The sequence below is a fragment of the Sipha flava genome, unplaced genomic scaffold (assembly GCF_003268045.1).
Source record: "Sipha flava isolate LNK unplaced genomic scaffold, YSA_version1 326_pilon_pilon, whole genome shotgun sequence".
NCBI classification, from domain to species: Eukaryota; Metazoa; Arthropoda; class Insecta; order Hemiptera; family Aphididae; genus Sipha; species Sipha flava.
Window position 1 is genome coordinate 196374 of NW_020273012.1, and position 21677 is coordinate 218050.

The following is a 21677-nucleotide window of genomic DNA, read 5'->3' on the forward strand; positions in this document are numbered from 1 at the left end:
TAATATCTATATATAGCAGTTATTTATCTTATTTATCTGTGCAACGAAAAAAAAAAGATAACGATTATTTTTGTTAACCCCCCCCCCCAGAGCAAGATTGAATGTACGCCACTGTCTGCCATAGTCATTAAACATGTTGAAAATCACGTTTTTCCAACAATCGTCGTATACTAACGCAATGCTGATACGGGAAAGCTGATGGTGTGGGATACACAAACACTGGTCACACGTTCCCTTGTTAGTCATTTAGCTGTCGCACGAGTTAATTTCTCGTGTCAGTGTACTCGCAACTCATCCGTTGCCTTAATAAATCGTTCCCTGCCAAACGGGTTTTGTTTTTCTGTTATATCTTATAACCAAAATTGGTGATGAAATTAAACCCCACTGCTTGTGTCAAGTTGCCACGTTGAACCATTAATTTTCAACAAAATATCAAAGAGAAACCGTGATCGTTAATGCCTTCCAATATTAAATAATCATTTCCAACTAATAACCAACACTCATATTATGTATATATATATAGCATACAAAACTCTGATGCTAGTTAGATCGTTTTAGTTTAATAGATATATTAACACATGAATAACCATAACTCATATATAGAACAAATTGGTTTTATTTAAAAAATACAAACATACCGTACACACTATATTTGAAACAATTACAAATAGTTTTTTGTTAAAGTAGCAGTTTTATTTGTGCACAAATAACATAATAAATATATGTTCATACAATTTTAGTAAACAATTTGATTCTTAAATTTCTTTAACATTATATGTTCACAAAATTCAATTTCATATAAAAATAATATTTGCATTTTAAGCGAAATTGAAAATAATGTTGTACATTGATAAATGAAAAAGAACACTTTTTCAAAAGTCATTAATTGTATAATGTGCACAGTACTACGTACAAATATTGCAATACATACAAAAAATAAATAAAAATACTGTAAACCACTCATTAATCATACTTAACAAGTTTGATATTAATAATTCTATTAGTTTTTTTATCACTTTCATGCACTCAAATATTGATGGTCAAATATTCATAAAGAATTTTTTTTTTTTATAATTTTAGCTAACATTAAAATATTTTGTTTTCATTTCTTCTGATGATTTTGTATAAACATCTTGCATAGCATTTCTAGACTTTTCAACTAACTCGTTCAAGTTTTCTTTTGTCAATCCTTCAGTTGATATTGGAGGCAATATTGTTATAACAATGTGGCCTGAAATAACAACAACGCACAGAAATAAATACAATTTGTTTAATAAAATTCAATCAATTTCGCCTGCTCTGAAAATTGAAATTGAATACATCAATTTTATTGTAATAACTGAATTTTATTATTATATTTATTAAATTATAATTTACCCTTGTCAAAAATACGTTTTTTATGGTCTAAGAAGAAATAGTTTGAAACAACCACTGGCTGTATTGGACACTGCGAAGAAATAGCAACATGAAAAGCACCTTTTTTAAAAGTAAGAAGTTCTGGTCCACCATTCCTAGTTCCTTCAGGAAATAAACATAGCTTTGCCTATTTCAACCAAAAGTAAAATTAAGATAGTTCAATGTATTTAATTAAAAATAAAAATTAAATTATTATTGGAAAATATTTTATAATTATTATGAATAGTGAGATTCAAATTTAAATATATACATAATGATAATTGTTATTTTATATAAAATAAAAAATAAACATAATTTTATTTATTTTTTAATGTAATGTGAATTGGAATCGTTTTCAACAGTATTTACTTTTTTTATCGCGAATAGTTTCTCCCGTTTTATTAATAGTTTGTTGAGCTTTTTCTCCATTTAACCGGTCAATGAATATTGTACCCCATAGCCAAGATGCTAGACCAAAAGGCCAAAAGTAAAATATTTGTTTCTTGGAGATTACAGTACATCTTTCCATTACTGGCCATATTTCTGATAATACTAAAACAAAACAATACACAAATAACTATAGTAATAAATAATTACAATGTGTTATTTTTTACAATTCTCTAATTAAATAGGTAATTTACCTAATAAATCCAAGCAACTTTGGTGATTGATTAAAACAACACAACCTGTATTTTGTACAATATTTTCTTTGCCTCTCATTTCCCATTTTAATCCTAACAATTTTGATATTTGACGTCCACCCCAAGCAGGCAATCTAATTACAAATAAATAATATTAAAAATATCAGTCTTTAAAAACATGCAAAAATGTATTATGTCTCAATTTACAATCCATTTCTGTAGTCCCTTGGCCTCCGCAACATTAATGGTATGAATATAGTGGCAGAAAGAAATGACAATACTGAAAATATAGTGAATTTGGCGCAGTAACGAAAAGCATGACTAGAAGTGTACATGATAATGATAAACATGATGAAAAGAGTGCTGGTTAATTCAAACTTATAGTCATTTATCAGGAGCATCGTTATGAGGTCTAGATCATAACTTAATCAGGAGCTCTGGAACATAATACATTTACTTTGAATTATTTTTTGTAAAGTTAATTATTTGTTTAAAAGATTTCTACATTGTTGCACGAGCTATATATTCATGCTAAATTCATAAATCTTTAAATATATTATTTTTTAAAATATTTAAATAAATAATCATGTCTTTAATTATGAGGTTATCATTATAAAACATTGTAAAAAAAGTTGTAAATAGTAATTACTTAATTATAATTTTTTTTCAAATATTTTAATAGTATGACGTTAATCAAAAAAATAAATATCACAATTGAAGCAAAAAAAAATGTTTAGGTTATATTTTATAATTTATAAACAACTATAAAACAGAGTTTATATTCTTGAATGTAAACTAAATGTAAGAAAATTACTATTTTTTTTTTTTTTATAAAACTCACTAATAATAAATTTGAAAAAAAATAATAAATATAAAATAATTATAAAACTGGAAAGTCTTCAAAATACATAAATGAATAAAAATATATAAAATTACACAATATTCACTGTCAAAATGTAGTGAAATACAAACTTAGTATATACTAGTTCAACTATAGAACTATTTATAATCATTTAATTAAAGATTTAAGCTAACTGATAATTTTAGAATCTAGCATTTAATAAATTGTATATAGTTATTGTCTATTATATGAAAATTGATTAACATAGGTAGTGTTAAAATCAAACTTATTGCTGAAATAGTTATTGTTTCAGTTTGTTTTTCAAAAAAATCACTAATGATTGGACAAATATTCTTAAAAAAAATCTTTACAATTAGATTCAATAAAAGAAAAAAAATCACTTACAAATATAAATTGAGAATAGATCTAAATTGTACGTGCAATTTGAGTTTAAAAAAGATTGGGAATTTATAATGAAAAACAGTGAATGAATTGATTTTGATAATGAGATATAGATTAAACACTGTTACTCAACATCAACACACAAAATATATCATTGTAATAGGAGAAGTGCACATGAAAACAAATCAATTAAATGAACATCAACCATTGCATTATGACTATAGATAGCAAAAACATAAATATGTTAGTATTCCGTTGAACTTAATGCATACACTAGAATTTACATAATATCAAGCATTTTGAGTAGGTACCAGGAGCATGCATAATTAATCTATAACATATAGAGTATGTACTACTTAAATCGTTCAAATAACAATGACAATAAGCATAAGCAAAAATAAAAAACAAAGGTAAATGAACGACCAACATAATTAATTCGAAAAATCAATTTTACCATTTTGCTACAGCTAGCTAATACGCCGACACATACGATGCGTATGTGTTCGATTTTTTTTTTTTTTTTTTAATTATGCTAAAAAAAAATTAAAAAAAAAAAATTGTGCGATAACGACTGCTGTTGGGCGCCTAAATGACACGTGAGGCGGCTGTTTAAATTTAAATTTGTCGTATCCGGATATTATGTATTTATCTTTGAGGCACTATGTATACAGAGAAGGATAACGTGCACTTCGCATTTAGCTATGAAGCACACGACGACGGTGACTAGACTAGGCGTCCGAGGCAAATCGTAACTCGTGGATAAACACAACGATAAAAGAAAGATAACACGTAGTTCTCGTATCGATAACGATAATATAAATTTATTCAATGACAACACCGAGATAAGATCATCATTAGACCACGTGGTTGGTTACACCCAACCACGGTGAATGATATAATCCCGAACCCAGGACCTCGGTCATACTAAAGTCGGCAATTTTTTAATACTCGGCAGTCTTGTTAAGAATATTTTTAAATTAATTTTAATACTTCTCATTTAAAGTATTTAAAATACTTAAAAAATACTTTCTTTTTCAATAAATTTATTTCGTAATATTTATATATTATTTAGAAATATATGGGTATTTAAACTTATTTACAAATTTTTGAATTAAAACAAAATATTGGTATTGTTTTTTTTTTGTCTTAAAAGTTATAAACATGTAAGGGGTTAATTAAATTTAATCGAATGTAGCAAGAAAAAAATTGTGGAGTGATTCGAGAAAATTTTTAGTATTAATACACAACTGATTATTACCATTTGGTTTGAGATGGGACTTGGAATTTGGATATCGATTGCCGAGTTTATCCAAAATTCTTCTGCTTATCATCCGTGCCGGATTTAACGGGGATACAATTCCCGGCGTCACAATTTTAAGCAAAGGGGCCGTTATAAACGAAATTTAAAATTATTTTGTTATTTTATTTATTTTTATTTAATTTACCTTCTTATTGAGGTACTTAAATGCCATTTATTTTAATTGTTTAATACATCAATATGTATTAAATAAATATATACATGTCATATTTTGCTTTCTACTGGTATCCGGCCTTTTGAGACTTAGATCAGATCATCTAATCTTATTTTTATGACTTAGATCAGGCACTGCTTATCATTAACCTTGAGTTGTGATAGTGCAGTAGAGATCAGCTTATTTAACAGCAGCACTCTCGTTATCGTAATATCGGTAATTTGATAACGGAGAGCAAGCACATAAGAAAAAAACAATCTAAACATAAAATGCATGGAAACTCATTAAAATTATTAATAGTTGTTTATATTTTCAACAAGACAGCCAGCAGTTTTTGACAATATTTCATCGTATCCATTTACCATCCGACTCATTCCAGGGTTTATTCTTCGCGTTAAACGCTTGTGCGACGCGGTTATTGGTAGTCTCGTACGACGATCTCATTTATGGTTTTGTGCGCGCCGATCGTTTTTCGGTCCGGTGAATACGTCTCGAAACGCGTTATCATTTCGACAATGAACAGGAGAAAACTGAAATTGGATATGACCCATTCGGCTCCCGACGGTGGTAAGTACACGTTTAATGTAAGCTCACGTAATCGCGTTTTCTCGTAAAGATGAAAGTGACATTTCGCTGCAACGTGTCGTATGTGTGTGTGTGTGTGTGTGTGTATTCGCACTCTTATTTATACATGTGCTATGCCTCTGCTAAGGAATTTTGATTAATGAATCAACAATTGATATTGAAATCGTGAAATTGTGATGCTCACTGTACAATACTGTTGCACTTTATTATGCATTATTTAATATTTATAAAAAAACTTAAAATAATAAATAATTTGTGAAAAAGAAAATGGCATATCTTAACGACTTTATATTGAATTGAATAACACTTGACTGATCCACCGATTTTGGCGTAAAATGCTCTTTCAGCTATGATCCCCACATAACTTATCCATACATTATATACATATCAAGACTTATGTACATAATAATAATAAGCATAGTGATGTTTATAACAGTAGTTGGAATGATAAATTGGATATGAATTAGAATCGTATTTTCAAGTATTTTACTAAACAGTTTTCTTCTACCTTTGTTTAGTTTCATCATAATTTAAATTCTTTGAAATCGCCAATATAGTTCAGTTATCATTTTAATCTTTGCATGTTTTAATATTTCTTTTGTAAGTTTAGAATAGAATAATTATTAATATTTATTTCATAAGTATAAAGTTGAATTGTTTCTTGAATATGTAAATACAACACATAATACAACAGTATTTAATGAATGATAGATAATATATTCATAACAAAATTATACTGTATGTTATATCTTTATATAACTTTACTATGTTAGTATTACAATTTTAAAAAATATAAAAAATGTATCCAATAGTTAATTGTTTTTTAAAATATTGTTTATGCATATTCTTATAAATATTTAGTTATTTGAAAGAAAAAAAGTAATATTAAATTATATGTTAATGACACTTCATGTTTATATCATATTAATAAAATAAAAGTAGTTCCTTTATAGAGCATTTTTTAATGAACTTTTAGAATATTTTGAATAAAACCATATCATGGAAAAGTATTCTTTGTATCAATGGTTATCTATTGGTGTATCCTATCCCAATTTTAAGATTGGGTCGCGATAAATCATATAATAAAAATTTACAAAATTCATATTCATGTAGGTATATTATAATTATATAATATTATAATATTATATATCATATGACATCAGATAAAATCTTTTTAAGTTAAGGAGATTGCAAGCCATGATTTTCTTTCTTTTTCTCATACACGCACAATATCGGGATTTAGATGTTTTCCTAGACGGTTTCTTTTTTTATCGTATCGATCAATCTATTAAGGCGATAAGGATTTTGAAAACTGATTTGAATTCGGTGTAGAGTCTTCTTTATATTGACTTTCTCACATTTTTTAAATTTTGTACTTAACATACCCAAAAGATAATTTTTATGTTTCTAATTTGTTTAATCCTATTTTGTGAAATTTTGGGGACAAAATCAAAAAAGTAAGAAAGTCGATCTAAAGAAGACTTTATGAAGAATTTAAATCAGATTTCAAAATCCTTATCACATCAATAAATCAATTGGTAAGTTGAAAATAGAAAACATCTAAATCCCTATATTGCGCATGTGATAGAAAGAGAAAGAAAATCATGGCTTGTAATCCCCTTAGCCTGAAACCATATTATTTTATATTTTTAGAAGATAAGAATGTACATTTAAATGAAGTATTAGTATAGTGATATGTCAACTTAATTGAAACAACCCTTTTCCTGTAATTTATTTAATTACATTATGTTAAATTAAACTGAGATGGAGTATTTTGTGTGAAAACAGTGTGGGTCAAATATCGCACTTATATTCATTTTTTCTGTATCAATCATTGCATGTATTTTTATGTAATTTCCTATAATAAAAATTAAATATCTGGGTACTTAAAAAAATATAAATTTTTATTTATACAGTTATAAAAGTACTTCTGCAATGGTATAAGTTAAGCAATTTTGATTTTTTTTTTTTTTGGTTATTATTGCTATCAAAGCTGACATATTTCCAAAAAATGTATGGTAGGAAAAGTGGGTCACGAGTTAATAAGGTTGAAAACTTCTTCTATATCACCAATGTGTATTTAATTTTTTTAAATAAATAAGTTAAATGATTTTATTGTTTTATTATTTTTGTTTAAGGAGAAATTAAAAACTTACAAATCTTTACATGTATATCTCAAAATGTATATTTATGTATTTATTTATTTATTTACCAATTTATAGATCAAATTTGTATAAAATTTAGGCTTTAATTTAGTTTAATGAGACTATAGTTAATTTATGTTTAATTTTTGATTAAAAAAAGTAATTGGTATTAAAATGATTAATTTTTTTTTTCAGAATCTCAGGAAGTTGAAAACTATGTTAATAATGTGAAAGAACAAATAATGAATACAGCACAACATAATAATTCTGACCATGGTTAGTATTTGCTATTTAACCAATACTAATTGTTAGTTTTTTTATATTCATCAGTAGAATATATTATTATTATTATAGTATAAATCAAAAAGTATAATGAATATTTTATTCTATATGTTCTAATATTAATGTATTCATTTTTTTTATAGTGTTGTCTATGTTAAAGTTTAATATTATAACACTTATAATATACATGCATACATTATACTCAACATTTCTTATTAATTTTTATTTTTATATAATTATGGTACTATTATACATAATTTATACATATATTTGGTTTTATAGTATGGCAAGAATGTTATGATGATGTATCAGGATTCATTTATTATTGGAATACACAAACTAATAAAGTTACATGGGAAAAACCTGAGTATTATGAAGCTGCCCTAAGTGTAGAAAATCAAAGTAGGTTGAACAATCACTATTAAAATACCAATTACTAAACAATAATATTTAGAAAACTATTTACAATATGTTGATTAATGATAGTATAAACTATAACTATTATTACATTTCACTGTTACTATGTTGTAGATGATTCGAACAAGACTAATAACATTAGAAAAAGATCATCAAGCGATTCTTTTCCTACTCGTGATTCAAATTCATGTAATAATTCAAAAAAATCAAAATTAGAATCTAATGCCATAAGTGCATTAGTTGCTTATGGAAGTGATTCTAGTGAAGATGAAGATGATAACGAAGAAGATCAAAAATCTACTATCCTTCAAAGGTTGCAACACAAAGCTGAAATGTTCAAACAAAAAGAATTGGACAAATTAACTAAAGATGAATCACTTAATTTAATAACAAATAGTCAGCCAGATATTTTAGATATTATTGGTGAAGAAGTACCTCCAGATTATGTGGTAGAAAAACCAAGTGTATTGCAATCATCAGAGGAGACTTCTGAGGATGCTTTTGATATTATAAAAAGTGAAGTGCCTTCTAGTTACGTAGATGACACAACAAATAATAATACTGAAAAAGATAATAAATCAATTGTAATTGAAGATTCTAAGGTAGCTGTTAAGTTACAGTCAAAAGTTGTTGACAATAATTCTAAAACCAAATACTATGCAAGTACTGACGAAAAATTGAAAAATACATCTTCAGATTATTTAAAAGAAAATTATTCTAATTTAATTCCCATCTATGATGATGATGATCAAGAAGATACTGGTATAAATAATTTATATAGTTTTTTTTAAATTTTAATTAAATTAAAGTTTAATAATGAAACTATAACTTTAATAAGTAAAATATTTATATTTATTTTGATATAATTTGTTTATTGTTATTACAGAAGATCAAAATAATGATTCAAATGAAAAAAGTTTTTCATATGTTCAAGACCCATGTGCTAATGTGAAAACAGGATTTGGTTATTCTGTGTCATCTAAATCTATAAATGGAGGTTCAATAAATTTCATTAAAGGAGAAACAATAAATTTAAAAAATAATCAGAATTCTGACAAAAATAATGTTACTTCAAAACAACAAAAAGAATCAATTACTAATTGTGATATAAAAAAAGGTAATGCAATAATCTTTTCATGTTATATTTTATTGTTTGAATCTTATGGTAATTTTTTTTTTCAGCTAAAAATGATATTGAAAATTTGTCACTTTTGATCTCATCAAAGTTACATTTTCTGTCAGATTGTGAAAACAATGATAAATTGTCTTCAGTCCAAATCATGAGGATTAAAATTGATGTAAGATATTTTTTAAAAAATATTTCTAAATTGATATAATTATTTATTAGAAGTAATAAAATTTTTGTATTTATCATGTATTAGAGTTAAAATTACTAAGAACTGAACTGGTACACAGTATTATTAAAAAATTGTAATATTACATTATAATTGCATGTTTTATTGTGAATATTAAATAATTTCTTTATGAAAATTAGTTTTTATGTTTTCGTCTAGTAAATTGTGTATTTTATTTATTTTAGACTTTATTGGAAGCATGGAAAGATAATTGTTTAAAAGATGATTATTTCTCAAAGTGGTTGGATGAAATGGCTATTGAGTTGAGTACATTAGAAGAATCAGTTGCACCAGATGGCTGGACATGCCAATGGGACAAGTATGTGATATGTAATTTGTTAATATTATGGACTAACAAAATGTTTCATAAAATAAAAATAAAAAATCATATCTTGTTTAATTTAATAATTCATTTAGGAGGGGGTATATTATTATTGTGGGATTTTAAAAAAAAATATTAGACGCGTGAAGAGTACTATTGACATTCATTAGTACCACTATTTTAACAACTAGCAGTATTTTAGCGTATGCATCTGAAAACAAGTAGGTATGTATGTCAAATCATTTAGACATGTGATCAACTTCAGTGCAGATTGAATGGAGAACAAATCACAATCATATTGACGTTAAATGTGCAACATAATTATTACTGTAATAATATTATATTTTTGCTACTTTATATTTAATAGTATTCAATTTTATGGTTTGCATTTGAGCCGTGTTAAGTGCAGGTGGAATTATACAGCGGAATTAATATCTTCAAGACAGGTTTGTCTCCAACAGGCTCTACAAGAACATTTTTTCATTATTAAAATGGTTTTTTGAGTCAAACATAAGTATTATTATTAAATAAAGTTTATATATTTTAAACCATTTATATTAATTAATAAAAAAAAAAATGTCAGTAATGTTCTAAGCAAATTTTTTTCTTTTTAAATTTTATTGTGTCTTTTCAAAACTGGTGATACTGTTTGTTTCATAATTTTTTGCTATGGATATTATTTTAGAATTAACTTGCGGTATTACTATCAAAATGTTGCTGATGGTCGTACTCAATGGCAATATCCAACTGAGGAATCTGAATGTGTTCCTTCACCACCTGTAATATCTAAAACCAACACTCCTCCTCCACTAAATATTTCTGAGCAAAACACTAGTCATCCTGAACCAGTGGACATGGATATCGAAGAAGATAACCATAAAGAAGACACAGAAATTATTGTTGTAAGTTGAACACTAGTGATTGATTGGATTATTTTATTTTTTCTTAATAAAACATTTAATTTTAATTTTTAGCCACCTGTTCCTGGAGATGAATTATCATATGAATTGAATTCATTTTATGCTGACCTTGCTCAGTTTGAAACAAAACAGTCAGGTCAAATTGAAACTATGATTGCAGTCACAACACCTGAAATCGAAACAGCGTCAAAATTAAATAACTCTATTGATATAACAAAAAACAGTTTAGAAGAAGAAAAAGAAATAATAAAACCAAAGAAAAAAAAAAAGGTAATATTAATGCTATTGTTAAACTTTTGAAATTAAATATTTTGTTATGCATATATTTAGAAAACTTGTTTCCCAATTAGTTTATTTTAACTGTCTTATTCCCATTTTTAAGTAGCTTTTTTTAAAAATTCAAATGACATTTTTAAAAAAATAAAAATTTTGATTATAAAATTTTTAATATTAGTTTTAAAGAAATTTATTAATGATCTCATATTTATATTAGTGGTGATGGACGTATCCAGATTTCGTGGAGTGTCCAGATTATTCAACTCAATTTTGCTTATTTTTATATTTACATAAATTTAATTAAGGTTGTGTAGTAAGGAATGTTAATTAGGTATTCAGTCATGATATCACTATTAGTCATAGAGGTATAAAATAAACTCAACAATTTTATAACTTGTTTTGGTAACTAATAATAAATTATAAAAATTCTTGAAATCATGATAAGTATACTGTAATTAATAAAAGATAATATTAATTTGTTATTAAATTTTAATTGCAATAAAATAAATTATTTATTTTACTAGTAATTAAAAATAGTTATAATTCACATAAAAAGCAAATCCATAAATTCATTCAATCTGGATACTTTAGCCCAGCGGTTCCCAAACTTTATTTTCCGTGATACCTTTTATTGGTGCCCTGGTTGTGAATAAGATTAAAGACAAAACAAAAAAATCTAATGATAACCAATTTTATTAATTTTAATAAAATTTAACTAAGTTATAAATTAATGCATTTTTAAACTTAAAAAATAGATAAGTAAAAATGATTGTTATTATGATTATAATTATTATACAAAAATATTATAAGGTTAAATTGAGAATATCCGATTATACAATAGAAAATATTACATTATTTTCTATAAAGTTTTTAGTGAAACAACAAGGAAAAACAATTTTATACATTTTAAACTATTTGTTATGAACTGTAGACCGCGATGCCCTTAGAAAGTGGTTGTGGTGCCCCTAGGGCACCGCGGTCCATACTTTGGGAAATGCTGCTTTTGCTAATCTGGATAATAATTTGATTTAAATTGGGATTTGAATAATCGGATATTTGAAAAATTCCTGTCTTAGAATTTCATTCCCATCTCTTATTTATATTATATATTAGTTTTAATTATTGCATTATCACAAAAAATTAACATCAAATATTTTACCAGTAGTGTTATTATGATATTTCACTTATGATTTTAAATAAAAGGTTGTCATTTTTTCTGTGTGATTATATATTAATAATTGTAAATAATTTATTTTTATTTAACTGTTACAAAATGTAGCTTAAACCATTAACATTTTTGTTCTATGATAATTGGTATTTTAGTAAATTGTCTAGAGTAGTATAATATTTTTTTTTTTTGTTTTATATTACTTATCTCAAGAAATTTGTCTAGTATTTGTCTATTGTAGCTATTTTGTTTAACTCGGTGATTAATAATGTAATTCAATGATATTTTATGTGATATTTTAGTTATAAGATATATTTGGTAAAATATAATACTCAGTATAATTATAGTTAATGTCTAGAAACAAATTACTTATTTTTTGATTATTAATTATTGTTTAATCTACATGATTTTACTTGCAGGTTGGAAAATTGGATGTGGGCCTTGGATTAAAACAAAAATATGTCTCATCACTAGTACAGAAATGGCAGCAAATTCAAAATGAAATCAAATGACTGCTAATTTATTAAACTAATTACCAAATGTGTAATGTTATTTAGTCTAAATTTAAATTATAAAATTGTATATAATGTAATTTATTAACTTTCATAAATATATGTATATTTTTCAAATAACCTAATTTGTTTTATATTATATCATTGAATAATGCTTAAAACTAATTTTTCGAAATTGGGGATTGAAATATTCAATATGAGGGTTTAGGTCTACTTAACATAGATATATGAAAACATTAACTTTTTGTTGCCCTGCAATATTTATCTGTTAAAATTCCTATAGATTTTTTTTTCCAATTATTCTGTGTAACTGAATGATCTAGTAATGAGCCAAATATTTTCAGTAAAATGCATGAATCAAATGCAAAAAATCCAAAAAGATTTGAAATAAAAATAACTTTCGTTATATTTATCCCATTTATTATGACAAATTAATTAGAAAAGGCTAATTAGCAAGCTTTTTGAATTTCCAGTTTCTAAATGTATTTTAATTAATTTACTATAATTCCATATAAAATGTAAAAAATATTTGATAAATTTAATTTTATTATGATGATGTAAAGGAACTAAACATCTCAATTTGTAAATAGTGATTATTTTTGTAACTATACTTATATACTATAGCTTAGTATTAGCAAGTGTTTGACAACGAGAGGGGATGCAGAGGGATGGAGTACATCAAATAATTTTCAGGAATTTTAACGTCCCCCTAGCTTTGGGGACCTTTTTTTTTTTTTTATGTAAATAGAATCCCCTTTCTTTAAGTTCGCCAAGTTGGGCCCTGGTACTAGCTAGTTTTAATATGGTTTAATATCTTAATAACATCAATCATTAATGGACAGACGATCACAATAAAGATTTATGTTGTTCTAAATTTAAAATTTAAAAACCTCTGATATGTTTGTTTTGAGGTTGAAAATGATTTTAAAAACAAATGTGATAAAATGTTCTTAAATCTATTTAAAAACAATATTTTGATGAAATTCAGAAAAAAGTTGGAATTATAATTTTTACATAGTGATGTAAAATTCTGGAAAAATAATTGTGTTCAAAATAACATTATTTATTAATTTTAATAAATATCTACCTATAGTTAATAAGTACCTTTCTCCATTAATTAAAAACCTGTAGCAAATAAGCATTGGTATCTCTTACCTCTTTTTACTAAACATAAAAATTCAAATTTCCTTTTTTTATTCAATATTTGAAAATCTTGTATAAACATTTTTCTTCATCATTAATTGATGCATCATATTTAATTAGTAATTAACTTATAATTAAATAGATAAATATTTTTAAATTCCTAAATATTAAATTTGAAATGGTCCAATAACTGTAAAAATATTGTTCTTATATTTAGAATATCAGTCTGAATTATAACAGTTTCATGATTTCAGTACTCTAGTGATACTTTAAATTGAAGTCGACCAAATAAAATATCACACATGGACGAGTCTAAAAGAAATTCTAAACTTGATAAAAGTTCACTAGGCCTGTTTTGCTATCCACACAGGTATCTACTAGAGAATATATACTTAAGGGGTCCTCCACTGTGTTTTTGCCGTACATGAATAATAATGTTGTACACATTTTATTAACTGTCACATACATTAATTTATGGTCACAAGAGTTATCGTTCAATAATACATGAATATATTTTTGACGGCGCTGTATGTAGGCCATTAAGAGATATTTTTTAAAAACGTTTTGAACTGTGTAGATTCAGTTTGTTGTAAATTAATAAAAGAAAATTGTTTTATCCAAATATTAATTGATATTTGTTTTATTGATGCAACTTTTTAACACAGTAACAATGAAAATATTTTGAAAAATTAAGAAAAATTAATTTGGAAAAAATATTGTTTGTTATGAATGTGTACCGTCAAAGGTCAACCTTATCCGTTTGTTACTAGAATCCGTGAATTCTTTGCTTTTTACATTCCAAATATTATGTATTAATTAATAAGATGCAACAATTATTGCAAAACAATATTAATAATGGCTTAATAATTATTTGAACAGTTAATATGATGTGTTATACTATTAGTGAGTACTTGGCGAAAAAAAACAATTAGATATGCAATAAATTACTGAATAGTTGTAAATAAGAAAACGAAATGAATTCAAACAGTAATACCTAGAGGTATTTAAATACACATTTTAAAATGTTTATCATTTCGATATACATAATAATATTCAATAAAATATGTGTTTTTTAAATAGTAATACATACATATTTTGAACACCATACGAATTGGCATATTTTTTTAAAATAATTTTGATGTATTAATGTACGGTTATATGTACATTTAAAATTGAGTCAACAAGAGCAATTTCAATTTTTAAGAATAATACATTTTTACGATTCATTAAAATGCATAAAACCATTTATAATTATTTACTATCGGTTCTTTTTTTAATATTTTTATGTATTTTTCTTTTTTTTTTTTTAGAGTATTGTAAATAAGATAATATATAAGTACGTGTAATTATAATAAAAATTAAAAAATCAATTTGACAAAGAATACTACTAGTTAATTTCGAAATGGAAAATGTGAATTGGTAATTTATGATTGTACTCGTGAATTTTACTTTTATATTATGGGGACACCTTGCGTATAGATTCTTATCTGTGTCGACGACAGGATTTTTGATTTTTGCTCCATTATACCTATACTAATAACAATTAATTAGCAAGGTACTATATAATACTATACAATATAATTTATTTATTTTTTTATTTTGTTTTATTGTAGAAGAACCTTTGTTCATACTATCAATACTGTAATATCAATTAGTCATAGTTAGGGTTCGGGACTTATAGCATTTGCTTATTTTTATTATTTGACATAAAATATAGCAAAGTGTTATGGAAGTGTGTGCATGTTATAACCAGTGTTGTGCTTAGATAATTTTTTTGTATCTAGATATAGATATGATATATGAACTCAAAATATATCTAGATAGAGATAGATAATGATAAATTAAAATATATCTAGATATAGATACAGATAAAATCAATATTATCTAGATGAAAATGAGATGATTTTTTATAAATGTTATTCTTAAATTTTATTTTTTATAATAGGTTTGTAGAAAATATTAATACAATTATGAGTAATGACTATATAAAATTTTAGTTTAAATTACTAATAACTATTTGTAAAATCTGATAAATAATTTAAATGATCATTCCAACAACAATGTGTTAATGTCAATACTTACTCCATTTTCTGAAAAGGAAGACTAGTTGTGGATATAGATCCGAGGCAGAAACATTGTATAAGGTATAAAGGTATATAATTATTATTTATTAAACTATTATGTTGAATTATACATATACATTTATTTAATGATACATATCAAATAGATTTCAAACTAAAAAGAAAAAAAAAACAATACTATACATAAATTTGTTAACATTTGAAAATAAAATAATCATAAGTAAAAATAATTTTGATATTTAATATAATAATATAAATATTTACCTTTAGTCTGTTTAAAATAAAATAATATATCTAAAATACATTAATAATTATAAAGAAAAAAATTGCCAGTTTAAAATACAATTTTTTATTTTTTATGAACCTATTGCATGATTTTACAACACAATAATTTTTCAAATGTTTTATCACCAATGAGATCACGCCTTGAAGTTAAAACTTGTACTGCACCACTAAACAGTCTCTCAATAGGTGCAGATGAAGGAAAAGTTGTGTTGTACTTAATAAATACTTTTTTAATTACTGGATAATTATTCAACATATCTAATTCTTTTTTTTTTTTTTTAATTCAAAAATTTTATTACCTGTACTTGTACATGTGATTCATTTTCTTGACGGCAGGCCCGTAGCCACGGGGGGGCAAGGGGGGGGCGTTGCCCCCCACTATACCCAGTCATTGCCCCCCCTAAAAATATTAGAAAGATGTTTAGGTAGTTACGTATTTTATTGCTTATAACATTTTCATCGGTAATAGAATAGATCAAAAAAGTTTTTTTAGCCGTGTAGTAGTATTTATTTCGGAAATTCCGGGCCATGACGACGATACTGACGTGTCACGACGACTGTTGGCAAATTGATTGCTAACGTTATCGTAATCGTAGCTCAATACTTTCCTATCAATTGACATTTTATTATAGAACACCTAAATATTCTTTCATTTTATCGCCGACTGCAGCAGTACACGTGTGCCAAGAAATTATATAACTGTTTTAAGGTAAGTTAATAAAATGTTATATTATGATTAAATTTGAGGCAAATTGAATGAGCAAAATTTTTTATTTATAAATATAATAAAATTAAAATATATATAATTAATATAATGTAATAGGTAATTAAACAAAACAAATTTTATTTTTAGTCTTGGATTTTTTCAAAAATTAATACGTAATATGAATTCATGGGTAATCAAAACAACCAAAAACTCGTCTGAAAATACTACCGAAAATAATAAAACGTCCGAAAGCACTTCATATATTAATAAAACATCAGAGAACACTTCAATAATTAATAAAACAAATAATCAACCGATTTTTCAAACACATAAAAAAAATCAAATAATTCTTCCGTCGTATCCTAATGTAGGTGGTAGATCTTTTAGAAGTCAATGGTTCAAATTATTTGATTGGCTTGAATATTGTCCAGAAAAAAGTGTTGCATTTTGTTATCCATGCAGAATTGTTGGTAATAATGAGACTAAAGAAATTGCATTTTCTGTGACAGGATATTCCAACTGGAAAAAAGCTTTAGAAAATAATAAGGGGTTTTATAAACATCAATCTTCTTCGTCGCACCGTATTTGTATAACAAAATTGGTAGATAAACAAAAACGTGTTGAAACGACTACAGAAATTTCAACATTGTTGAATGAAAACGTTCTCGAAAAACATAAATATTATGTAAAATCAATTTTTGAAATAATCATATTTTTAGTCGTGAATGAATTACCATTTCGTGGGGATTTTGATTTAGAAATGCAGGAAGATAAAGGTTTATTTCAATCACTTTTTCGGTACACTCTTAAAAAAGACACTAAACTTGCAGAATGCGCTAAATTAATTCCTCAAAATGCTACTTATTTATTAGATTTACTTATTTGTTAGAACAACGTTGGTCTAGCCATTTAAAAATATGTGAAATTATATATAATAATTATGATAATATGATAAATTGTCTAAAAAAAGTGCATGGAAATTCATTTGATGGCAATGAAGTAGCTCAATGTGCAGGACTCTCATTAACAATGAAAAAGAAAACATTTAGATTCGCATTGTGTCTTATGTTAAAATGTTTAAGATACATCAAACCAGCCGATAAAATTTTGCAATCAAGAGAAACTGGTTTAACCCTAGCAATTCCAATTATTCATAGCGTGATTAATAGTTTAAAACAATCAAGAAATGAAGAAGTGTTCAATGCAATTTTAAAAGACTGAACATTTATTACCTGAAACCGAAACTGAATCTCCAAAACGCAAGAGAAAGACTACGATAAAATTGAATGAATATATTTTAAGTGAATCATCTGGTACTTATACAAATTATGTCAACGACGATATTAATATTTCATTATTATCTACATTTTATGAAGTTATTGATATAATTATATCTGAGATGGAAACTCGCTTTGAAAAAAATGATGAACTTATTAAAGCTGTTTCTAACATATACGAATTGAATTACGATGATTTTAAAATATTTAATGATCTTAAAATTAATATTCCTTCAAAAGAAGAAATAATTTGTGTGAAAAATTATTTAAAAGAAAATAATATATCTAATAAAAACATCTTATTAGAGCTTTATCAACAACGTAAAGCATTTAAAGCTACATATGAAATGATAGCAGCGGTTGAAGTATTTGGATGTAGCTCGGCAGTTTGTGAATCGACATTTTCCTGCTTAAACAGAGTTGACGATCCTCAAAGGCAATCAATGTCACATAACCGGCTTTCCAACTTAACTTTATTGGCGTTTGAGTCCAAACGGACAGAAAACTTAAACATGGACCTATTATTAACGAACTTCAACAAGCAGAAGAATAGAAAATTGAAGCTGTATTAATTAATATTAAAATGTTCAAAATTTAACCCTGTAACATCAGTGAATATGATGAATATTATAATTATCTATGTAAACTTTAATATAAACTCTAATATAAGTTTTATTTTTATTATTTAGTATTATTCGTTTTGTAACTTTAAAACAAAATATGTTTCATTGTTAATTTATTTTGTAATTCATTAATATATTCATAAATTGCATTAATATTTAATACATTTATATATAATGCCCCCCCAAAAATTTGCTTTGCCCCTCCTGAAAATTTGGTCTGGCTACGGGCCTGCTTGACGGTTATGAATAAAGTCATTAGTCAATTATGATGGTATGATACTTTTTCCATAGATAATGAATAATAATAAATGAAATATTTATAACTTGCAGTGGTTAATTAATAAAGGTTGTTGTCGAATGTGGAGTGGAGCTGGTGGTTTATTATTATTAGTTATTGGTATTTTTAAACTATTATAATACCGATTAATACCAATATTCCCAGTACTATCGTCTATCAGGTTATTATACTTAGATCTTCGACTTGAATTATTTAATATTATTATATAAAGCTTATCTATTGTCGACGATTAACGATACAATTAATATTGATTAATTAATTAATATAATAGATTCATCAATGCAAACGTTTTTTACCGGAATTAGAACTGTATTAAATTTATCTACTAAAATGTCAACCAATGGTTGAATTTTATAAAGACGATTTTGTCCAGGGACATTGTTATTATCTGACACATGGATTACAGATAATATTAATTCAAATCTATTTCTAGACATATAAAAAGGTATTTCACTTTTGTACAAAACAGAAGTTTTCCAATAGTGAGAAATACTCGGAATTTTTACCAAATCCATCCACATAATTATTCTGAAAAATTCATGAAGTTCGTCTTTTGTCAATATCGGTCCATTTATTTATTCTTGAATGATTGCTTGTACCAGGTGTGTTTAATTTATCACGGGCATATTTGTTTGCTTCCATTACTATAAGGTTTACGACTTCATCATCAAAAAACAAAGTGAAAAAATCGAAGGGACTTGCTGAATTTATTGTATCTATAATATCTGTATTTATACCGGTACTGTCGTGTGGATTAAAAATTATATTCGAATTTATATTTGGTATATCAAAATTATCGTTCCACTCACTTTCAACATCATCATCCGCGTTAGAATCACAGTCAACCACATTGTTTTCATAGTTTTCACCATTATCAGTTTGCCAATCTGGGTCTTCGTCGCTGTCATCAAACTCTGAAAGTGAGCTCGACAAAGCATCACTGTCGTAGAGTAAATTTTCTATTTGTTGGCTATCCATATTAGTTATAATAATATAATTAAAAACACGTGCGAACACTACACTGAATAAAGACACAACAAATGTCTAAAGGTGCGTATCCATTACGCGCGGCAAACTCTCGAACATTGGCTCGCGCGGCAGCCGCGCCAAATGGATACCTAGTTGCCGCGCGAGCCAACATTTTTGTTGCCGCGCTCGAACACGCCGCGCCAAATTGTGTCGGTAAAAACGCACGCGGCAAAAGGGCTTCAGTTAATTGCTCGCGAGCAGTAGGGACGGTCATTGTCGGTTTAAATTTGCTCGCGCGGCAATACGACGATTTTGCTACCACCATGGATAATGAAAATTGTCATATTTTAATACAATTGTATGGAGCTAAAGATTTTTTATGGAATAGTAAATCTCCACTTTACCACAATAAATGAAACGTGAAACGTCCATGGTTGCACACTTGTACGCGGAAACTGAACGTTGGGATCGCACTCTGCAGCAGGAGGTGAGCGAGCTGGATAACTTGCCGCGCTTTAAAATAAAGTTGATACATCAAATGGCTCGCGCGGCAAATAAACGGTTTGCCGCGCGAGCCAATGTTCGAGAGTTTGCCGCGCGTAATGGATACGCACCTTTAATATCTACACGTGTGAAGGGGCATTGAACAAATAGATAAGATAGATACTGGAAATTTACATATAATCTAAAAATATATTCAGATAATACTGTAGTAACCTAATAATATTAACGAATATTACTATGTATGGTCTAGGAGGCCACGTGTACATTATTTTGACACGGTCTACATTTTGAATTTTCCGTGTGGAAATGTCTTTTTAAAATACTATAAAACATTATGTCAAATAACAAAACATTTGTGATAAAAAATTTTCTTTTTAGATTTTGGCAAACATACAAAAAAATGCCTATGTATGAACGGTAATTTTCCCGTGTACAAAATAATGTACACATGGCAGTTAACGTGTTAATTTCTTAAAGGTGGTGCACATTAGCGACAAATGACAATAATAATACTAGGTACCTAAATATATACATATAATTCAAAAATTCATTATATAATATATTATACAATTTTAAAAATTATATCGGAAAATATGATGTTCGTATATTTTTCAGACTACTTTTCGAGAACAATCTAGATAAATTAATATAGATGACGAAGTTTTCTATCTTAGATCACAGGTAGATACGTTTTGGAACATGGAACATACGGACTTTATATCAACCAGGAGCAGCCTTAACATTAGTTAAGGAATTTAATAAATATAGGTTAGAGATTTTAGCTATACAAGAAATAAGGTGGAGCGGACAAGGCTCTACAGAAATAGGGAACTCAATAATTTTCTTAGGTCAATGTGACAATCGCAGACAAGGAGGCACCGGCTTTATCGTTAAAAAGAATATAGCATCTGCAACTAAAGATTTCAAAGTAGTGAACTCCAGACTGACTATCCTCATAGTGGAGGGAAAATTCTTCAACCTTGCATTTGTCAATGTACACGCACCATCTGAAGATAAAAGCGATGAAGAAAAGGAGGAATTTTACACTTTGTTGGAATC

The 21677-nt window shown here is 26.5% G+C and overlaps 3 protein-coding genes across 4 annotated transcripts; 2 read left to right on the forward strand and 1 right to left on the reverse strand.

Moving 5' to 3' along the window:
* Window positions 1-882: 882 nt before the first annotated feature.
* Window positions 883-4061, reverse strand: LOC112686862 (1-acyl-sn-glycerol-3-phosphate acyltransferase beta-like). 2 transcript variants are annotated; one of them, XM_025559318.1, is made up of 6 exons: window positions 3734-4061; window positions 2244-2473; window positions 2037-2170; window positions 1766-1947; window positions 1378-1543; window positions 883-1231 (listed from the first exon to the last, which is right to left on the reverse strand). In XM_025559318.1, the coding sequence occupies exons 2-6, from the start codon at window positions 2435-2437 to the stop codon at window positions 1077-1079; spliced, it is 831 nt and encodes a 276-aa protein (XP_025415103.1). In that variant the 5' UTR covers window positions 2438-2473; window positions 3734-4061; the 3' UTR covers window positions 883-1076. The 2 variants fall into 2 exon arrangements, with proteins under 2 accessions (XP_025415103.1, XP_025415104.1); XM_025559319.1 differs by lacking the exon at window positions 3734-4061 and adding an exon at window positions 3283-3692.
* A 902-nt stretch (window positions 4062-4963) lies between these two features.
* Window positions 4964-12852, forward strand: LOC112686867 (formin-binding protein 4-like). Its single transcript, XM_025559324.1, has 10 exons — window positions 4964-5318; window positions 7676-7756; window positions 8045-8164; window positions 8294-8941; window positions 9066-9296; window positions 9362-9477; window positions 9720-9853; window positions 10542-10758; window positions 10831-11046; window positions 12640-12852. Exons 1-10 carry the CDS (start codon window positions 5198-5200, stop codon window positions 12730-12732), a joined length of 1977 nt encoding a protein of 658 aa, XP_025415109.1. The 5' UTR covers window positions 4964-5197; the 3' UTR covers window positions 12733-12852.
* A 3644-nt stretch (window positions 12853-16496) lies between these two features.
* LOC112686872 lies at window positions 16497-18282 on the forward strand. The gene is made up of 2 exons (XM_025559328.1): window positions 16497-16950; window positions 17095-18282. The coding sequence occupies exon 2, from the start codon at window positions 17126-17128 to the stop codon at window positions 17834-17836; it is 711 nt and encodes a 236-aa protein (XP_025415113.1). The 5' UTR covers window positions 16497-16950; window positions 17095-17125; the 3' UTR covers window positions 17837-18282.
* The last annotated feature ends 3395 nt before the right edge of the window (window positions 18283-21677 follow it).